This window comes from Bos indicus, chromosome 7, assembly GCF_029378745.1.
Source record: "Bos indicus isolate NIAB-ARS_2022 breed Sahiwal x Tharparkar chromosome 7, NIAB-ARS_B.indTharparkar_mat_pri_1.0, whole genome shotgun sequence".
In the NCBI taxonomy this organism is placed as follows: Eukaryota; Metazoa; Chordata; class Mammalia; order Artiodactyla; family Bovidae; genus Bos; species Bos indicus.
Window position 1 is genome coordinate 7,581,317 of NC_091766.1, and position 20,048 is coordinate 7,601,364.

The window sequence follows — 20,048 nt, forward strand, 5'->3', positions numbered from 1 at the left end:
CCATGGAAAGAGGAGCCTAGTGGGCTACAGTCCAAAGGGTCTCAAAGAGCCAGACACGACCGAAGTAACTTAGCATGCATGCATGCATGGGGTCTAGAAAAATGGTACTGATGAGCCTATTTGCAGGGCTGGAATAAAGATGCAGATATAGGGGATGGACTTGTAGACACAGTGGGGCAAGGAGAGGATGGGAAGAATTGAGAGAGTAGCACTGACACATATACAGTACCATGGATAAAATAGATAGCCAGTGGGAAGCTGCTGTATAACACAAGGAGCCCAGCCTGACACTCTGTGATGACCTAGGAGGGGTGGGATGGGGGATGGGAGGGAGGAGATACATATATATACACACATATATGTATACATATACATATGTATACATATACATGTATACATATATACATGGCTGATTCACATTGTTGTATGGCAGAAACGAACACAACATTGTAAAGCAACTATCCTCCAATTTTAAAAAATTTTTTAAAGAAGAAAAAAAAAGATAATAGAAGAACCTAAGGTTTCCCAGGTGCTAGTGGTAAAGAACCTGTCTACCAATAAAGGAAACCTAAGAGATGTGGGTTCATTCCCTAGGTTGGGAAGATCCCCTAGAGGCAGATGTGGCAAACCACTTCAGTATTCCTCCCTGGAGAATCTCATGGACAGAGGAGGCTGGCGGGCTAGAGTTGCAAAGAGTCAGACATGACTGAAGCAACTGAACACACACAGAAGAACAACCCAGCCTACCAGATATTAAGAACTATTACAAAAATGTAGTAATTTTTAAAAGCATGGTATTGTTGAAAGAACAGTAAAACAGACTCATGGAACAGAATAGAGAACTTGGAGATCAAACATGAGTTGGTGAAAACCGCATCTGGAAAGGAGGCCCTGTAAACCCCTGAGCAGTGGACGGATCATTGGTAGAAGGTATTCAGACAAGTGGTGATGTAGGAACAGAGCTAAATCCTCGGGAACTTCCTGGCAGTGTAGTGGTTAGGACTCTGCACTTGCACTGCAGGGGGCCTGAGTTCAAACCCTGGTCCAGTAACTGAGACAAGCCCTTGTGGGACAAGCCCTGTGGCTCTACCAAAAAAAAAATTTTTTTAAAGAACTAAATCCTCATCTACTCAATATACAGAGTGGGGACTTCCCTGGTGGTCCAGTGGTTAAGAATCCACTTTGCAATGCAGGGAATGTGGGTTCAATCCCTAATTGGAGAACTAAGAGTCTGTGTGCTGAAACTAAGACTCAACATAGCCAAATAAATAAATAAAATTTTCAATATATACATATACACAGAGTATAATCTCCTCTTATATGTGAAAGGTAAAGCCATAATATTAGAAGACAATATAGGAGATATCTTTGTGATCTAGGCATAGGAAAGAATTCTTAAAATCCCAAAAGTACAAACTGGAAGACAAAAAGAAACGTATAAATACGCACAGAATTAAGAGCTCTTCTAGTTAATAAATGATACCAGGAGACCAAATTAACATTTATTACGGATGAGATATCTGCAATAAATATATAGGTCTAGAAAAATATCTTGAATATACACGGAATTCCCACAAATCGACAAGAGAGGTGGCAGGGCTCTGGGAGAAAAGTAAGCAGAGGATATGATCTAGGAATTCATGGAATTTCAAACACTGAGATTTCAAATATGAAGAGATGCTCAGAATAACTGGTATCAGAAAAAGGGCAATTACATAGCAAATAGATGTTCAGTTCAGTTCAGTCACTCAGTTGGGTGTGACTCTTTGTGACCCCATGGACTGCAACACACCAGGCTTCCCTGTCCAGCACCAACTCCTGGAGTTTACTCAAATTCATGTCCATCGAGTCAGTGATGCCATCCAACCATCTCATCCTCTGTCATCCACTCCTCCTGCCTTCAATCTTTCCCAGCATCAGGGTCTTTTCAAATGAGTCAGTTCTTTGCATCAGGTGGCCAAAGTTTTGGAGTTTCAGCTTCAGCATCAGTCCTTCCAATGAATATTCAGGACTGATTTCCTTTAGGATGGACTGGTTAGATCTCCTTGCTGTCCAAGGGGCTCTCAAGAGTCTTATCCAATCCCACAGTTCAAAAGCATCAATTCTTTGGCACTCAGCTTTCTTTATAGTCCAACTCTCACATCCATACATGACTACTGGAAAAACCATAGCTTTGACTAGACCTTTTTTGGCAAAGTAATGTCTCTGCTTTTTAATATGCTGTCTGGGTTGGTCATAACTTTTCTTCCAAGGAGCAAGCATCTTTTGATGTCAACTTTCACATCTATTTGAGGCAAGAATTCACAGGGTGGGTGGTAAGGAGTGGCTGAGGTTGTGCAGGTAGAGTGCTGGGCACTGAAATGTGGAGGTGTGGACAGGGACCACCAAGCAGAGGGCATCAGTGTTGTCATGGAAAGGCAATGTGTCTTTTACAGCCCAGCAAGCTGGCTCCTGGGTAGATTCAGAGAGCTTCTAAGACAGATAAATAAAGACACATACACAAAGATGTTCATTGAGTGATGTGATGGGAGCATCCTGGATATGCAGAACTAAGGGATTGGAGAGGGAAATACAAAGGGCTATTCTGGCCAACTGTGTTAACAAGATCTTCATTACTTTGAAATTCCACAAAGTGAGGAACATTTGTATTCTCGCATGTGCATTTTAGAGATTTTTCTAGTTATATAAAAAAATAAATGTATTCTTTGATGTATTTGGTTGATGAATATTAATCTGAAGCTTTTCATGTTCTTTGCTATTTTGAGTTCCATTATAGATTCATAAATAAAGTCATTAGCAGAGGAAAAAGAAAAACAAATAAATGTAGGGGCAAACTGAACAATGTCCAGAAGGACACAGGAAACCATTGAAGGATGGAATAGAATTGGGACACTGACATATGACAGAGGTTTATATGAAGTGGTGGATGTGTTAACTACCCTTATTGTAATCATTTCGCAATATATACATACATCAGGTCATGTTGTGCTCCTAAAATGTACATAATGTTATACATTGATTACGTCTCAACAAAGCTAGGGTTGGGGCTGATGGGAGGCTTAAGTTCATTGTAGATCCTTTCATGCCTGCTGTTTGGGTTTTAACCAAGTGATTAATTTTTTGAAGTTGGGGGAAGCACAAAAACATTTTTCCACCTTACAGGACTGCTATGCTGAGCAAAACCTTGAAGTTGAGGGCATGACCTCCTTTCTCTATTCCTATACTTCCTCTCCACCCTTCAGTCCTTGGCCCAGAATCTTCCCCTGGACCCCCAGACTACAGCTCACCCTCTCCAGTTTGCTCCTGTAGCTGCAAAAAGATATTTCTTTCTTAAAAAAAAAAATTTATTTTTGGCTGCATTGGCCTCATGGCACATGGGATCTTAGTTCCTGACCAGGGATCAAACCCACATCCCTTGCATTGGAAGGTGGATTCTTAACCACAGGACCACCAGGAAAGTCCCTGCTAAGAGATCTTTCTAATACTCATATCTGACCTGCCCCTCCTCTGCTCAAATATCTCTCAAGGCTCCCCATTGCCCTCCTGCATTCGTCATGGATCTCCCTTCAAGAAAGAACCTGCTGGAGAGCTATAAGGAGAGCTGGCAGCTGACAGCCTCCAGCTATAGGGTCTCTGGGCTCTGCTGTAGCATTCAAGCCAAGTCCGCACTTTCCTAGGCAGCTCACAGGCAATGACTGGGCACATTACTGCCTGACTGACAATTTCTGCCCAACTTGACTTTTCCTTAATTGTGGCATATCTGCCCATTTCTATCTTTTATCCAATATTGGCTCCCTAAAGGACTTGAACTGATACCTTTAAAAACTTCTATGCAGAGTACATCATGAGAAACGCTGGGCTGGAAGAAGCACAAGCTGGAATCAAGATTGCTGGGAGAAATATAAATAACCTCAGATATGCAGATGACACCACCCTTATGGCAGAAAGTGAAGAGGAACTAAAAAGCCTCTTGATGAAAGTCAAAGAGGAGAGTGAAAAAGTTGGCTTAAAGCTCAACATTCAGAAAACAAAGATCATGGCATCTGGTCCCATTGGTTCATGGGAAATAGATGGGGAAACAGTGGAAACAGTGTCAGACTTTATTTTGGGGGGCACCAAAATCACTGCAGATGGTGACCTCAGCCATGAAATTAAAAGACACTTAATCCTTGGAAGGAAAGTTATGACCAACCTAGACAGCATATTGAGAAGCAGAGACATTACTTTGCCAACAAAGGTCTGTCTAGTCAAGGCTATGGCTTTTCCAGTGGTCATGTATGGATGTGAGAGTTGGAATGTGAAGAAAGCTGAATGCTGAAGAATTGATGCTTTTGAACTGTGGTGTTGGAGAAGACTCTTGAGAGTCCCTTGGACTGCAAGGAGATCCAACCAGTCCATCCTAAAGGAGGTTGGTCCTGGGTGTTCTTTGGAAGGAATGATGCTAAAGCTGAAACTCCAGTACTTTGGCCACCTCATGCAAAGAGTTGACTCATTGGAAAAGACTCTGATGCTGGGAGGGATTGGGGACAGGAGGAGAAGGGGACAACAGAGGACGAGATGGCTGGATGGCATCGATGGACACGAGTTTGAGTGAACTCCGGGAGATGGTGATGGACAGGGAGGCCTGGCATACTGCAATTTATGGGGTCGCAAAGAGTCGGACACGACTGAGGGACTGAACTGAACTACAGAGCAACCTGGAGCCTGAGCAGTGTAGACTGGGAGGGCACACACGCCATGAGCAGGGGCAAACCCAGTGTGGCTCAGATACTGTGAACATGCCCCACACACGCCAGTGATATTTGTTTGCAGTGTTCCTCCCGCCCCACAGCACGACTGAACTAGTGAGCCTAAATAAGTGACCACTTTCGCCTCCTTGTGTCAGGGCAGAAATTAGACACTAAAGAGACTTGCAAACAGAAGAAGCCAAAATAAACAGAGGGAACCACTTTGGAAGTGACAGATGTAACAGATTAAAACCCTGTAGTTAGCACCAACTACATTGGAAGGGGCCTACATATGTTGAGAAGTATAAGCGGGAACCAGGAACTGTCTGAAACTGAACTGACCCTACACTGCCCAACTCCAGAGAAATTCCTAGATATATTTTTACTATTATCATTTTTTAATTTTTTTTATTTTTAAGTCCTCTATTACTCGTTTAATTTTCATTTTTATAACCTACTGCTACAGCTAAGTCACTTCAGTCGTGTCTGCTCTGTGCGACCCCATAGACAGCAGCCCACCAGGCTCCCCCATCCCTAGGATTCTCCAGGCAAGAACACTGGAGTGGGTTGCCATTTCCTTCTCCAATGCATGAAAGTGAAAAGTGAAAGTGAAGTCGCTTAGTCGTGTCTGACCCTCAGCGACCCCATGGACTGCAGCCTTCCAGGCTCCTCCACCCATGGGATTTTCCAGGCAAGAGTACTAGAGTAACCTACTACTACCTTGCAAAAAAAAAAAAAGACCCTATTTTTAAAGCAAACTTCATATATATTTTTTATAATCTTTGTTATTTTGTTTTGTTTGTTTTTTTAATATTGTATTTTTGACAACCTAACCTCTCTAGATTTTTAAACTTTGATTTTTGGCATTTGTTATCAATTTTGTACCTTTAAGAATCCAATCTTCAGTACCCATTTTTACTTAGGAGTGTGATTACTGGCTTGATTGCCCTCTCCCCATTTTGACTCTCCTTTGATTCCCCTAGGTCACCTCTATCTCCTCCCTCCCCCTTCTCTTCTCCACTCAACTCTGTGAATCTCTTTGGGTATTCCGTGCTGTGGAGAACACTTAGGGAACTGATTACTGGTGAGATCTATCTCTCTCCTTTTGACCCACCTCTTCTCCTGATCATCTCTATATCCTTCCTCCCTCTTCTCTTCTCTATGTATCTCCATGAACCTCTCTGGCTATTCCAGGCTGTGGAGAGCATATAGAGTTTTGATTGCTGGCTAGATTGCTCTCTCCCACTTTTGATTCCCCCTCTTCTCCTCCTGATCACCTCTATCTCCCTCCTCCGTCTTCTCTTCTCCATGTAACCCAGTGAACCTTTCTCGGTGTCCCTCATTGTGCAGAATCTTTTCTCCATTAAACTAAATGTTTTATCATTAGTGCTGTATGGATGGAGAATTCTTGAGGCTACTATAAGAATAAGACTGAAAACCAGACAGGAGGCTTAAATCCAAAACCAGAGAACTCCTGACTCCAGGGAACATTAATCAATAAGAGCTCATCCAAAAGCCTCAATACCTACATTGAAACCAAGCTCCACCCAAGAGCAAACAAGTTCCAGAGCAAGACATACCACTCCAATTCTCCAGCAAAGCAGGAATATAATCCTGAGCTTTAATATACAGGCTGCCCAAAGTCACACCAAACCCATAGACACCCCAAAACTCACTACTGGGCACTTCATGGCACTCCATAGAGAAGAAATCCAGTTCCACCAGCCAGAACACTGACGCAAGCTTCCCTAACCAGGACATCCAACCCCACCCACAGGGAGGAACATCCACAATAAAGAGGAACCACAAACTGCCAGAATACAGAAAGGCCACCCCAAACACAGCAATCTAAACAAGATGGAAAGGCAGAGAAATATTCAGCAGGTAAAGGAACATGATAAATGCCCACCAAACCAAACAAAAGAGGAGTAGATATGCAGTCTACCTGAAAAAGAATTCAGAATAATGATAGCAAAAATGATCCAAAATCTTGAAAACAAAATGGAGTTACAGACAAATATCCTAGAGACAAGGATTGAGAAGATGCAAGAAATGTTTAACAAGGACCTAGAAGAAATAAAAAAGAGTCAATATATAATGAATAATGCAATAAATGAGATCAAAAACACTCTGGAGGGAACCAACAGTAGAATAACTGAGGCAGAAAATAGGATAAGTGAGGTAGAAGATAGAATGGTGGAAATAAATGAAGCAGAGAGAAAAAAAGAAAAAAGAATGAAGATAAAGGAGAACAATCTCAGAGACCTCTGGGACAATGTCAAACACCCCAACATTCAAATCATAGGAGTCCCAGAAGACAAAAAGAAAGGCCATGAGAAAATACTTGAGAAGATAATAGTTGAAAACTTCCCTAAAATGGGGAAGGAAATAGTCACACAAGTCCAAGAACCCAGAGAGTCCCAAACAGGATAAACCCAAGGCAAAACACCCCAAGACACATATTAATCAAATTAACAAAGATCAAACACAAAGAACAAATATTAAAAGCAGCAAGGGAAAAACAACAAATAACACATAAGGGGATTCCCATAAGGATAACAGCTGATCTTTCAATAGAAACTCTTCAGGCCAGAAGGGAATGGCAGGACATAAAGTGATGAAAGAGGGGAAAACCCACAACCCAGATTACTGTACCCAGCAAGGATCTCATTCAAATATGAAGGAGAAATCAAAAGCCTTACAAACAAGCAAAAGCTGAGGGAATTCAGCACCACCAAACCAGTTCTTCAACAAATGCTAAAGGATCTTCTCTAGACAGGAAACACAGAAAAGGTGTATAAACTCAAACCCAAAACGACAAAGTAAATGGCAATGGGATCATACTTACCAATGATTACCTTAAATGTAAATGGGTTGAATGCCCCAACCAAAAGACAAAGACTGGCTGAATGGATACAAAAACAAGACCCCTATATATGTTGTCTAAAAGAGACCTACCTCGAACAAGGGACACATACAGACTGAAAGTGAAGGGCTGGAAAAAGATATTCCATGCAAACAGAGACCAAAAGAAAGCAGGAATAGCAATACTCATATCAGATAAAATAGACTTTGAAATAAAGGCTGTGGAAAGAGACAAAGAAGAACACTACATAATGATCAAAGGATCAATCCAAGAAAAAGATATAACAATTATAAATATATATGCACCCAACATAGGAGCACCGCAATATGTAAGGCAAATGCTAACAAGTATGAAAGGGGAAATTAACAGTTACACAATAATAGTGGGAGACTTTAATACCCCACTCACACCTATGGATAGATCAACTAAACAGAAAATTAGCAAGGAAACACAAACTGTAAATGATACAATGGACCAGTTAGACCTAATTGATATCTATAGGACATTTCACCCCAAAACAATGAATTTCACCTTTTTCTCAAGTGCACATGGAACCTTCTCCAGGATAAATCACATCCTGGGCCATATATCTAGCCTTGATAAATTCAAAAAACTTAAAATCATTCCAAGCATCTTTTCTAATCACAATGCAGTAAGATTAGATGTCAATTACAGGGGAAAAAAACTATTAAAAATTCCAACATATGGAGGCTAAACAACACGCTCCTGAATAACCAACAAATCACAGGAGAAATCAAAAAAGAAATCAAAATATGCATAGAAACGAATAAAAATGAAAGCACAACAACCCAAAACCTATGCGACACTGTCAAAGCATGCCAAGGGGAAGGTTCATAGCAATACCTCAAGAAACAAGAAAAAAGTCAAATAAATAAGCTAACTCTACACCTAAAGCAACTAGAAAAGGAAGAAATGAAGAACCTCAGGGCCAGTAGAAGGAAATAAATCTTTAAAATTAGGGCAGAAATAAATGCAAAAGAAACAAAAGATACCATAGCAAAAATCAACAAAGCTAAAAACTGGTTCTTTGAGAAGATAAATAAAATCGACAAACCATTAGCCAGACTCATCAAGAAACAAGGGAGAAGAATCAAATCAACAAAATTAGAAATGAAAATGGAGAGATCACAACAGGCAGCACAGAAATACAAAGGATCATAAGAGACTACTATCAGCAACTATATGCCAGTAAAATGGACAACTTGGAAGAAGTGGACAAATTCTTGGAAAAGCATAAGTTTCCAAAACTGAACCAAGACGAAATAGAAAATCTTAGCAGACCCATCACAAGCATGGAAATCAAAACTGTAATCAGAAATCTTCCAGCAAACAAAAGCCCAGGACCAAATGGCTTCACAGCTAAATTCTACCAAAAATTTAGAGAAGAGCTAACACCTATCCTACCCAAACTCTTCCAGAAAATTGCAGAGAAAGCTGCCAAACTCATTCGATCATCATCATCACCTTAATACCAAAACCAGACAAATACGCCACAAAAAAAGAAAACTACAGGCCAATATCACCAATGAACATAGATGCAAATATCCTTAAAAAAATCCTAGCAAACAAAATCCAACAACACATTAAAAAGATATTCCATGCAAACAGAGACCAAAAGAAAGCAGGAATACATCATGACCAAGTTCTTTATCCCAGGGATGCAAGGACTCTTTAATATCCACAAATCAATCAATGTAATACACCACATTAACAAATTGAAAGATAAAAACCATATGATTATTTCAATAGATGCAGAGAAAGCCTTTGACAAAATTCAACATCCATTTATGATAAAAACCCTCCAGAAAGCAGGAATATAAGGAACATACCTCAACATAATAAAAGCTATATATGACAAACCCTCAGCAAACATTATCCTCAATGGTGAAAAATTGAAACCATTTCTCCTAAAGTCAGGAACAAGACAGGGGTGCCCACTCTCACCACAACTATTCAACATAGTTTTGGAAGTTTTAGCCCCAGCAATCAGAGAAGAAAAAGAAATAAAAGGAATCCAGATTGGAAAAGAAGAAGTAAAACTCTCACTGTTTGCAGATTACATGATCCTCTATATAGAAAACCCTAAAGACTCCACCAGAAAATTACTAGAACTAATCAATGAATATAGTAAAGTTTCAGGATATAAAATTAACACAGAGAAGTCTCTTGCATTCCTATACACTAACAATGAGAAAACAGAAAGAGAAATTAAGGAAACAATTCCATTCACCATTGCAATGAAAAGAATAACATACTTAGGAATAAATCTACCTAAGGAAACAAAAGACCTATATATAGAAAACTATAAAACACTGATGAAAGAAATCAAAGAGGACACAAATAGATGGAGAAATATACCATGTTCATGGATAGGAAGAATTAGTATAGTGAAAACTGAGTACACTACTCAAAGCAATCTATAGATTCAATGCAATCCCTATCAAGCTACCAACAGTATTTTTCACAGAGCTAGAACAAATAATTTCACAATTTGTATGGAAATACAAAAAATCTCAAATAGCCGAAGCAATCTTGAGAAAAAAGAATGGAACTGGAGGAATCAACCTGCCTGACTTCAGGCTATGCTACAAAGCTGCAGTCATCAAGACAGTATGGTACTGGCACAAAGACAGAAATACAGATCAATGGACCAAAATAGAAAGCCCAGAGATAAACACATATACCTACGGACACCTTATCTTTGACAAAGGAGGCAAGAATATACAATGGAGAAAAGACAATCCCTTTAACAAGTGGTGCTGGGAAAACTGGTCAACCACTTGTAAAAGAATGAAATTAGAACACTTTCTAACATGATACACAAAAATAAATTCAAAATGGATTAAGATCTAGACATAAGACAAGAAACTATAAAACTCTTAGAGGAAAACATAGGCAAAACACTCTCTGACATAAATCACAGCAGGATCTTCTATGACCCACCTCCCAGAATATTGGAAATCAAAGCAAAAATAAACAAATGGGACCTCAGTTCAGTTCAGTCACTCAGTCGTGTCGGACTCTTTGTGACCCCATGAACTGCACTATGCCAGGCCTCCCTGTCCATCACCATCTCCCGGAGTTCACTCAAACTCACATCCATCGAGTCAGCAATGCCATCCAGCCATCTCATCCTCTGTCATCCCCTTCTCCTCCTGCACCCAATCCCTCCCAGCATCAGAGTCTTTTCCAATGAGTCAACTCTTCACATGAGGTGGCCAAAGCACTGGAGTTTCAGCTTTAGCATCATTCCTTCCAAAGAACACCCAGGGCTGATCTCCTTTAGAATGGACCAGTTGGATCTCCTTGCAGTCCAAGGGACTCTCAAGAGTCTTCTCCAACACCACAGTTCAAAAGCATCAGTTCTTTGGTGCTCACCTTTCTTCACAGTCCACCTCTCACATCCATACATGGCCACAGGAAAAACCATAGCCTTGACTAGATGGACCTTTGTTGGCAAAGTAATGTCTCTGCTTTTCATTATGCTATCTAGGTTGGTCATAACTTTCCTTCCAAGGAGTAAGCGTCTTTTAATTTTATGGCTGCAATCACCATCTGCAGTGATTTTGGAGCCCAGAAAAATAAAGTCTGACACAGTTTCCCCATCTATTTCCCATGAAGTGATGGGACCAGATGTCATGATCTTTGTTTTCTGAATGTTGAACTTTAAGCCAACTTTTTCACTCTCCTCTTTGACTTTCATCAAGAGGCTTTTTAGTTCCTCTTCACTTTCTGCTATAAGGGTGGTGTCATCTGCATATCTGAGGTTATTGATATTTCTCCCGTCAATCTTGATTCCAGCTTGTGCCTCTTCCAGCCCAGCGTTTCTCATGATGTATTCAGCATATTAGTTAAATAAGCAGGGTGACAATATACAGTCTTGACGTACTCCTTTTCCTATTTGGAACCAGTCTGTTGTTCCATGTCCAGTTCTAACTATTGCTTCCTGACCTAATTAAACTTAAAAGCTTTTGCACAATGAAGGAAACTATAAGCATGGTGAAAAGACAGCCTTCAGCCTATTATGAGAGAAAATAATAGCAAATGAAGCAACTAACAAAACAATTAATCTCAAAAATATACAAGCAACTCCTACAGCTCAATTCCAGAAAAATAAATGACCCAATCAAAATAGGGCCAAAGAACTGAACAGACATTTCTCCGAAGAAGACATACAGATGGCTAACAAACACATGAAAAGATGCTCAGCATCACTCATTATCAGAGAAATGCAAATCAAAACCACAATAAGGTACCATCTCACACCGGTCAGAGTGGCAGCTATCAAAAAGTCTACAAACAATAAATACTGGAGAGGGTGTGGAGAAAAGGGAACCCTCTTACCCTATTGGTGGGAATGCAAACTAGTGCAGCCACTATGGAGAGCAATGTGGAGATTCCTTAAAAAACAGGAAATAGAACTGCCATATGACCCAGCAATCCCACTGCTGGGCATACACACCAAGGAGAACAGAATTGAAAGAGACACGTGTACCCCAATGTTCATCACAGCACTGTTTATAATAGCCAAGACGTGGAAGCAACCTAGATGTCCATTAGCAGACAAATGGATAAGAAAGCTGTGGTACATATACACAATGGCGTATTACTCAGCCATTAAAAAGAATACATTTGAATCAGTTCTAATGAGGTGGATGAAACTGGAGCCCATTATACAGAGTGAAGTAAGTCAGAATGAAAAACACCAATACAGTATACTAATGCATATATATATGGAATTTAGAAAGATGGTAACAATGACCCTGTATGCAAGACAGCAAAGAGACACAGATGTATAGAACAGACTTTTGGACTCTGTGGGAGAAGGTGAGAGTGGGATGATTTGAGAGAATAGCATTGAAACATGTATATTATAATATGTGAAACAGATCACCAGTCCAGGTTCGATGCATGAGACAAGGTGCTCAGGGCTGGTGCACTGGGATGACCCTGAGGGATTGGATGAGGAGGGAGGGGTGGGGGGGTTCAGGATGGGGAAGACATGTATACCCATGGCTAATTCATGTCAATGTATAGCAAAACCCACTACAATATTATAAAGTGATTAGCCTCCAATTAAAATTTTTAAAAAATTTTTTAAAGAAAAATCCCTGGAATAGACTCTTACATGGGAATAAGAGAAAAGAACAAAAGAGAGAAATTAGAGTCTTTTCAGGAAAAATGCACCTTCAGGCAGAAAAGTAAGAGAGGGGGAAAAGAGTTTATATACTGAGTATATATTGGGTGGCATCTGTTCTACACATATTATCAAAGTACTCCAAATAGCACTGTGGGGAAGAGATTCCCCATCCCATCCCCAACTTATAGAGGAGAAAAATGATATTCATAAAAGGAAACTGATTCTATTAAAGTGACATAGCAAGTTAGTAGGGACATTAATGTGGATGCTCAGATCTTTCTGCCCCAAAGGCCTACAAACTTTCACCTGCTGTTCAGACTAGGTATCAGACCCTGCCTCTGGGCTCTGCTCCTATTCCCACTGAACAATAATTATAGAATCAACAAAAAAGGTCTTTCCCGTTTCCTACCTGGAGAGCAGAGACAGTGGGAAGGGTTCAGGAGCACACCATGAGGACTTGCACTCACCATTCAATCTCTTTAGGCTCGCGGTCCCTCAGGAGCTCTTGTACCTCCTGCCGGCAGCGCTCCTGGTATTCTGGGTGCTTTGCCAGGTTGTACAGGATCCAGGAGAGGCCACTGGCTGTGGTGTCATGGCCTGAGGGGCAGCCAGACAGGCTTGGGTCTCTGGGATACTTCAGCACCAAAGGGTGGACCATGCCAAGCCACCCTTCCCCACCTCCCCACAAAGAAGATGGGAAGGATAGGCAAGATGGGGTGATCCAGCACCCGCCAAGTCCTCGAGATGAAGAGACCCCTGCCCATTCTCTAGCCACACACTGGGACCCTTACCCTCAAACATGAAGGTGTCAGCTTCAGCTCGGATATCTTCATCTGGCAATCCCTTCCCATCTTCATCCTGAACAGAAAGCAAGATCCCCAGAGTCACACCAGCTCTGAAGACATCTGAGCCTAACCTGAGATTGTCCCTGAAGCTCCATTATCCAAGCAGGATCCTTCCCTCTTCATCTCCATAGCCCACTCCAGTCCAGGGGACTCCTCCCTGGTCTCCTGCCTCCTGTTTACTCCTTCCAGGAAGCCTTCTACACAGTCACACCTGAAACTTCTCTCTGATCTGCCCCTCCCTTCCTCAAGCATCCTCTATGACTCCCTAGCACTCTCTGGATCAAGTCCAAGTTCTTTAATCAGACCTTTGAAACCAAGATCCAGTCTACCTCTTGAATTGAAATCCCAGAGGAGCCCACCTTGAGGCTTTCTGGGTGGCTTAGCAGTAAAGAATCTGCCCGCAGTGCAGGAGCTGCAGGAGACATGGATTGATTTCTGAGTTGGGAAGATCCCCTGGAGGAGGGCATGGCAACCCACTCCAGCATTCTTGCCTGGAGAATCCCATGGACAGAAGAACCTGGTGGGCTACAGTCGATAGGGTCACAAAGAGTTGTACATGACTGAAGTGATTTAGCATGCACACACGCACACAGGAAGCCTACCTTGGCCAGCAGGAGCACATCGATGAAGTCCAAAGTCTTAGCCTTAGTCTTGGTTTTGAGGAATTCTTGGGAACCCTGACTGATTAGAGTACGACGCCTCTTCTGGATGATGGCATCTGTGAAGTCGTGCACCAGGCGGCAGGCCCTGTAGAAGCGCTGCCCATCGCGGGTGAGGTAGTACAGGAAGTCCACATGCAGGAAGATGTGCTTAATTCGTTTCATCACCAGGGCACTGAGCTCCAAGATGGCGGCAATATATTCGCTGGGTTTCCTACAGGGTCAGACCAGAGAAAGCCTTAAGAAGCAGTCCTGTGGGACTTCCCTGGTGGTCCAGTGGCTAGGGCTTTAATGCTTCCACTGCAGGGGGCACAGGTTGGATCCCCAGTTGGGGAACTAAGATCCCACAAGCTACATGGCATGGCCAAAAAAAAGAAGTCCTGTATATCTGTGGGCCATCTCTTCTTAGAAACTCCGATTCCTAATAGGGGGTCTTGGGAACCCTGATAGGAGATATCAATAGCTGTGTGCTTCTGGATTTCAGATGTTGTAAGCTATTGCCTCCTTTCATGATCTCATACTGCAGGAGCACTTCTGGTCAGTTACCCAGGACCACATCCCATTCAATCACATTTCTCTCTCTGACCCCCATCTCTGTGAGCTCCTCATGTCCTGGACATCAGGGCAGAGCATGGGAATCACCCTCATCTCTCCTCCCTCCCACACAATATCTGGGCCTGCCAATGTCTTTCTCAGTTTCCCCCAAATCTGCCCCATTTTCTCCACCAAGCTCAAACTTCCCCCCCTCTGTGGTCTCCTCACATCTCATGTCTACACAACAATCAGTCTTCTCTCCAGTCATATGTCCAAGTCAACTTTGACCAAGATCCTCATGTACCCAAACATCTTCCATGGCTCCCAGGAAACCTCAGGATGAAGTTCATATCCTCTTTGTCTGGCTTCAGAATGTCCTGAAGATAGAACTCTGCCCATTCCTCCAACCTCAAGATGTCTCCCCCAAGCTACACAGGCTCTGTTTATCCTGGCCTCATGGCCTTTATCAAACATTTCTGTCTACCTGCAAGAATCGCTCCTTCTCTTTCCCTTCCCTGTCCTTCAGTGTCCAGCTCTGACCTACTTCCTCCAAGAAGATCCCTTCTGTTTACCTTGGTCAGTCCTCCCTGACCCATCTACTCCCATGGATCTATACTTCATGCTCCCCAGGACCCGGGCTGAGACTCACTCCTGGCAATTGCTGTCATAACTGAAGACGCATTTCTGCAGACTGTCCAGGGTCATGAGGCTGATGTGTTCAAACATGTCCAGACGAGTGCTGCCCTCTAAGGCCAGGCGTTGCCACTTGGCCTGGACACAAAAGAGAGCAAGGTTAGGGCTGGGACTTCCCACTCGAGTCCCTGCCCAATCCCAACCACCTGGCTGAATTCCCTGAGACCCAGCCTTTTGGTCCTGTGCTCCAAACACCCATCCCCAGGGAAGACCAGGCTTGAGTGAGAGTGGAATCCCCTACTATCAAGACATGAAGACCCTATGCCTGGGATTCAGGAGACCTGGGCTCAAGGGCCAGCTCTGCCTCTTCTGTTCTGTGTGCCCTCGGTTAATGCATTGCTTTCCATTTGGCTTTTCCACTACCCGATTTTTAGTAGCAGTTAGGACGACCTGTTCAAACTACCTTGCAATTACGCTCATTTCACATGCTAGCAAGGTTATGCTCAAAATTCAAGCTAGGTTCCAACAGTATATGAACCAAGAACTTCCAGAAGTACAAGCTGGATTTAGAAAAGGCAAGGAACCAGAGGTCAAATTGCCAACATTCGTTGGATCATAGAAAAAGCAAAAGGATTCCAGAAAAACATCTAATTCTGCTCCATTGACTACACGAAAGCCTTTGACCAGGTGGATCATGACAAACTGGAAAACTCTTAAAGAGATGGGAATGCCAGACTACCTTACCTGACGCTTGAAAAACCTGTATGCAGGTTAAGAAGCAATAGAACTGGACATGGAACAATGGACTGGTTCAAAATTGGGAAAGGAGTACAACAGGCTGCATACTGTCACACTATATATTTAATTTATATACAGAGTACATTATGCAAAATACCAGGCTGGATGAATCACAAGCTAGAATCAAGATTGACAGGAGAAATATCAACAATCTCAGATATGCAGATGATACTACTCTAATGGCAGAAAGCAAAGAGGAGCTAAAGAGCCTCTTGATGAAGGTGAAAGAGGAGAGTGAAAAGCTGTCTTGAAACTCAACATTCAAAAAACTAAGATCATGACATTCAGTCCCATGACTTCATGGCAAATAGATGGGGAAAAGGTCAAAATAGTGACAAATTTTATTTTCCTGGACACCAAAATCATTGCGGATGGTGACTGCAGCGGTGAAATTAAAAGACACTTGCTCCTTGGAAGAAAAGCTCTGACAAACCTAGACAGTGTGTCAAGAAGCAGAGACATCACTTTGCTGACAAAAGTCCGTATAGTCAGAGCTATGTTTTTTCCTGTCAATTCAGTTCAGTCACTCAGTCGTGTCTGACTCTTTGTGACCCCATGAACTGCAGCACGCCAGGCCTTCCTGTCCATCACCAACTCCCGGAGTTTACCCAAACTCATGTCCATTGAGTCGGTGATGCCACCCAACCATCTTATCCTCTGTCGTCCCCTTCTCCTCCTGCCTTCAATCTTTCCCAACATCAGGGTCTTTTCAAATGAGTCAGCTCTTTGCATCAGGTGGCCAAAATATTGGAGTTTCAGCTTCAATATCAGTCCTTCCAATGAACACCCAGGACTGATTTCCTTTAGGATGGACTGATTGGATCTCCTTGCAGTCCAAGGGACTCTCAAGAGTCTTCTCTCCAACACCACAGTTCAAAAGCATCAATTCTTCTGTGCTCAGCTTTCTTTATAGTCCAACTCTCACATCTATACATGACCACTGGAAAAACCATAGCCTTGACTAGACGGACCTTTGTTGGCAAAGTAATGTCTCTGCTTTTTAATATGCTATCTAGGTTGGTCATAACTTTTCTTCCAAGGAGTAAGCGTCTTTTAATTTCTGCAAATTTAATTTAATTTGCAGATGGAAGCTGCAATCACCATCTGCAGTGATTTTGGAGCCCCCCAAAAAATAAAATCATCCACTGTTTCCACTGTTTCCCCATCTATTTGCCATGAAGTGATGGGACCGGATGCCATGATCTTAGTTTTCTGAATGTTGAGCTTTAAGCCAACTTTTTCACTCTCCTCTTTCACTTTCATTAAGAGGCTCTTCAGTTCTTCTTCACTTTCTGCCATAAGGGTGGTATCACCTGCGTATCTGAGATTATTGATATTGCTCCTGGCAGTCTTGATTCCAGCCTGTGCTTCATCCAGCCCAGTGTTTCTCATGATGTACTCTGCATATAAGTTAAATAAGCAGGGTGACAATATACAGCCTTGACGTACTCTTTTTCCTACTTGGAACCACTCTGTTGTTCCATGTCCAGTTCTACCTTCCTGACCTGCATATAGGTTTCTCAAGTAGTCATGTACAAATTTGAGAATTGGACCATAAAGAAGTCTGAGGGCCAAAGAACCGATGCTTTCAAATTGTGGTGCTGGAGAAGACTCTTGAGAGTCCCTTAGACTGCAAGGAGATCAAACTCATCAATCTTAAAGGAAATCAACCTGAATATTTATTGGAAGGACTGATGCTGATGCTGAAGCTCCAAAACTTTGCCCACCTGATGTGAATAGCTGACTCATTGGAAAAGACCCTGATGCTGGGAAAGATTGTGGGCAAGAGGAGAAGGGATTGACAGAGGATAAGATGGTACGATGGCCTCACTGACTCAATGGACATGAGTTTGAGCAAACTCCAGGAGATAGGAAAGGACAGGACAGCCTGTTATGCTGCAACCCATGAGGCTGTAAAGAGTCAGACCCAACTTAGCGACTGAACAACAACAAAGATGACCTGTATTGGTGTTTTACAAACCAAGTTAGAATGCCTGACTCACTAAACATAGCTCACTTACAAATGAGCTATCTTGGGCAATCTCCCTAACCTCTCTAACCTTCCATTTCATTATCCTTAAAGTGGCAATTATAATCATCTCTACCTCATAGGATTGTGAAAATAAATTAGACAACACATGCCATGGACCTGGCTCACTGTTCCATTTCCTTCTCCAGGGGATCTTCCTGACCCAGGAATTGAACACATGCCTCCCGTATTGCAGGCAGACTGTTTACCCTCTGAGCCACTAAGGAAGGCCCTTCTGATACACAATAAGTGTTAAATAACTTTTAACTATCATCATCATCTTCATCACTATCATAGTGAAAGACAACTGCAAATGGGTCCCCATTTCTTCATCCTTCCCTTCACCTTCACTCTTTGCAATGAGATTTCACAGCTCCTTCATTAGGAAGAGCAACCTCTTTCTCCACCTGTTGAATCTGGACTGAGCTGGGACTTGCTTCAGTTAACAGGAGGTGGTGTGCTAGTTTCCAAACTAGGTTTCAAGAGATACTGCATGTTTGCTCATTCTCTTGGAGCCCAGCCTCCACCATGCAGTCAAGCTCAGGTGATGAGAGCTACCAGAAGATGAGAGACAAATACAGGAGTCCATTGTCCCACCAAGGCTATCCTAAACCAGTTGACAGCTAGCCAAGCTCTGAGTACATGCCAAAGCTAAATCCAGAACAGCAGAGCTGTCTACATAACCCACCCATGACCACAAATGCATGCATGATTCCAACCAGGATGAGAATGACTCAACTGATGTATCATCTCATGAACAATAATAAACACTAATTCTTTCAAGTCCACGGGTTTTAAGGGGGTATGCAGAAAGTTTTAAGGTGGTGCAGAAAGAACTACTATGCAATGTTCATCATTTGTGTCCTGAATTTATAGAGCTTCCATGAAGCAGACTAGCATCTAAAACTTTCTGAGTACCTAATGTGTGCCAGGAACCTGATTCCATTACGTCATCTTGACCACCCTTTTGTTGTTGTTGTTCAGTTGCTAAGTCATGTCTGACTCTTTGCAACCCCATGGACTGCAGCACACCAGGATTCCCTGTCCTTCACTACCTCCTGGAGTTTGCTCAAATTCATGTCCATTGACTCGGTGATGCTATCTAACCATCTCATCCTCTGCCACCTTCATCTCCTTTTGCCTTCAATCTTTCCCAGCATCACAATCTTTTAAAAGGGGTAGCTCAAATGGTAAAAATCTGCCTGCAATGCAAGAGACCCTGGTTTGATTCCTGGGTTGGGAAGATCCCCTGGAGAAAGGATAGGCTACCCACTCCAGTATTCTTGGGCTTCTCTAGTGGCTCAGCTGGCAAAGAATCTGCCTTCAATGTGGGAGACCTGAGTTCGATCCCTGGGTTGGGAAGATCCTGTGGAGAAGGGAAAGGCTACCCACTCCAGAATTCTGTCCTGGAGAATTCCATGGACTGTATAGTCCATGGGGTCTCAAAGAGTAGGACACGACTGAGCGACTTTCACTTTCATCCCAGTTTTACAGATGAGGAAATTGAGGCTTAGAGAGGAAAATCAGTGACCCCCCCCCAAAGCCATCCAGCTGAATCAGGATTCCAGACCATATGTGTTGAGGCCCATTCCCCCTTTCCCAATGCTCCAGCTGGGACCCTGGGTTCAAGAGACTCACGTGCATGATGTCTGCGCTCTTGTTGAAAATCTTCATATAGGGCTTCAAAATCTCGAAGTGGAAGGCAGGTGTCAGCAGGCGACGGTGGCTGCTCCACTTGTCACCAGCACTCAGCAGGAGCCCATCCCCTAGCAGAGACAGCCATGGGGAGTAAGCAA

At 42.6% G+C, this 20,048-nt stretch overlaps 1 protein-coding gene across 1 annotated transcript in view; it reads right to left on the reverse strand.

The window, feature by feature from the left end:
- Positions 1-20,048, reverse strand: part of LOC109560888 (cytochrome P450 4F6-like) — a 31,397-nt gene that overhangs the window by 1,638 nt on the left and 9,711 nt on the right. The window contains exons 5-9 of the mRNA XM_070792618.1: positions 19,891-20,018; positions 15,442-15,563; positions 14,202-14,472; positions 13,546-13,612; positions 13,222-13,351 (exon numbers count right to left, since the gene is read on the reverse strand). Coding sequence (XP_070648719.1) covers positions 13,222-13,351; positions 13,546-13,612; positions 14,202-14,472; positions 15,442-15,563; positions 19,891-20,018 — 718 coding nt within the window. The remainder of the gene's footprint in view (positions 1-13,221; positions 13,352-13,545; positions 13,613-14,201; positions 14,473-15,441; positions 15,564-19,890; positions 20,019-20,048) is intronic.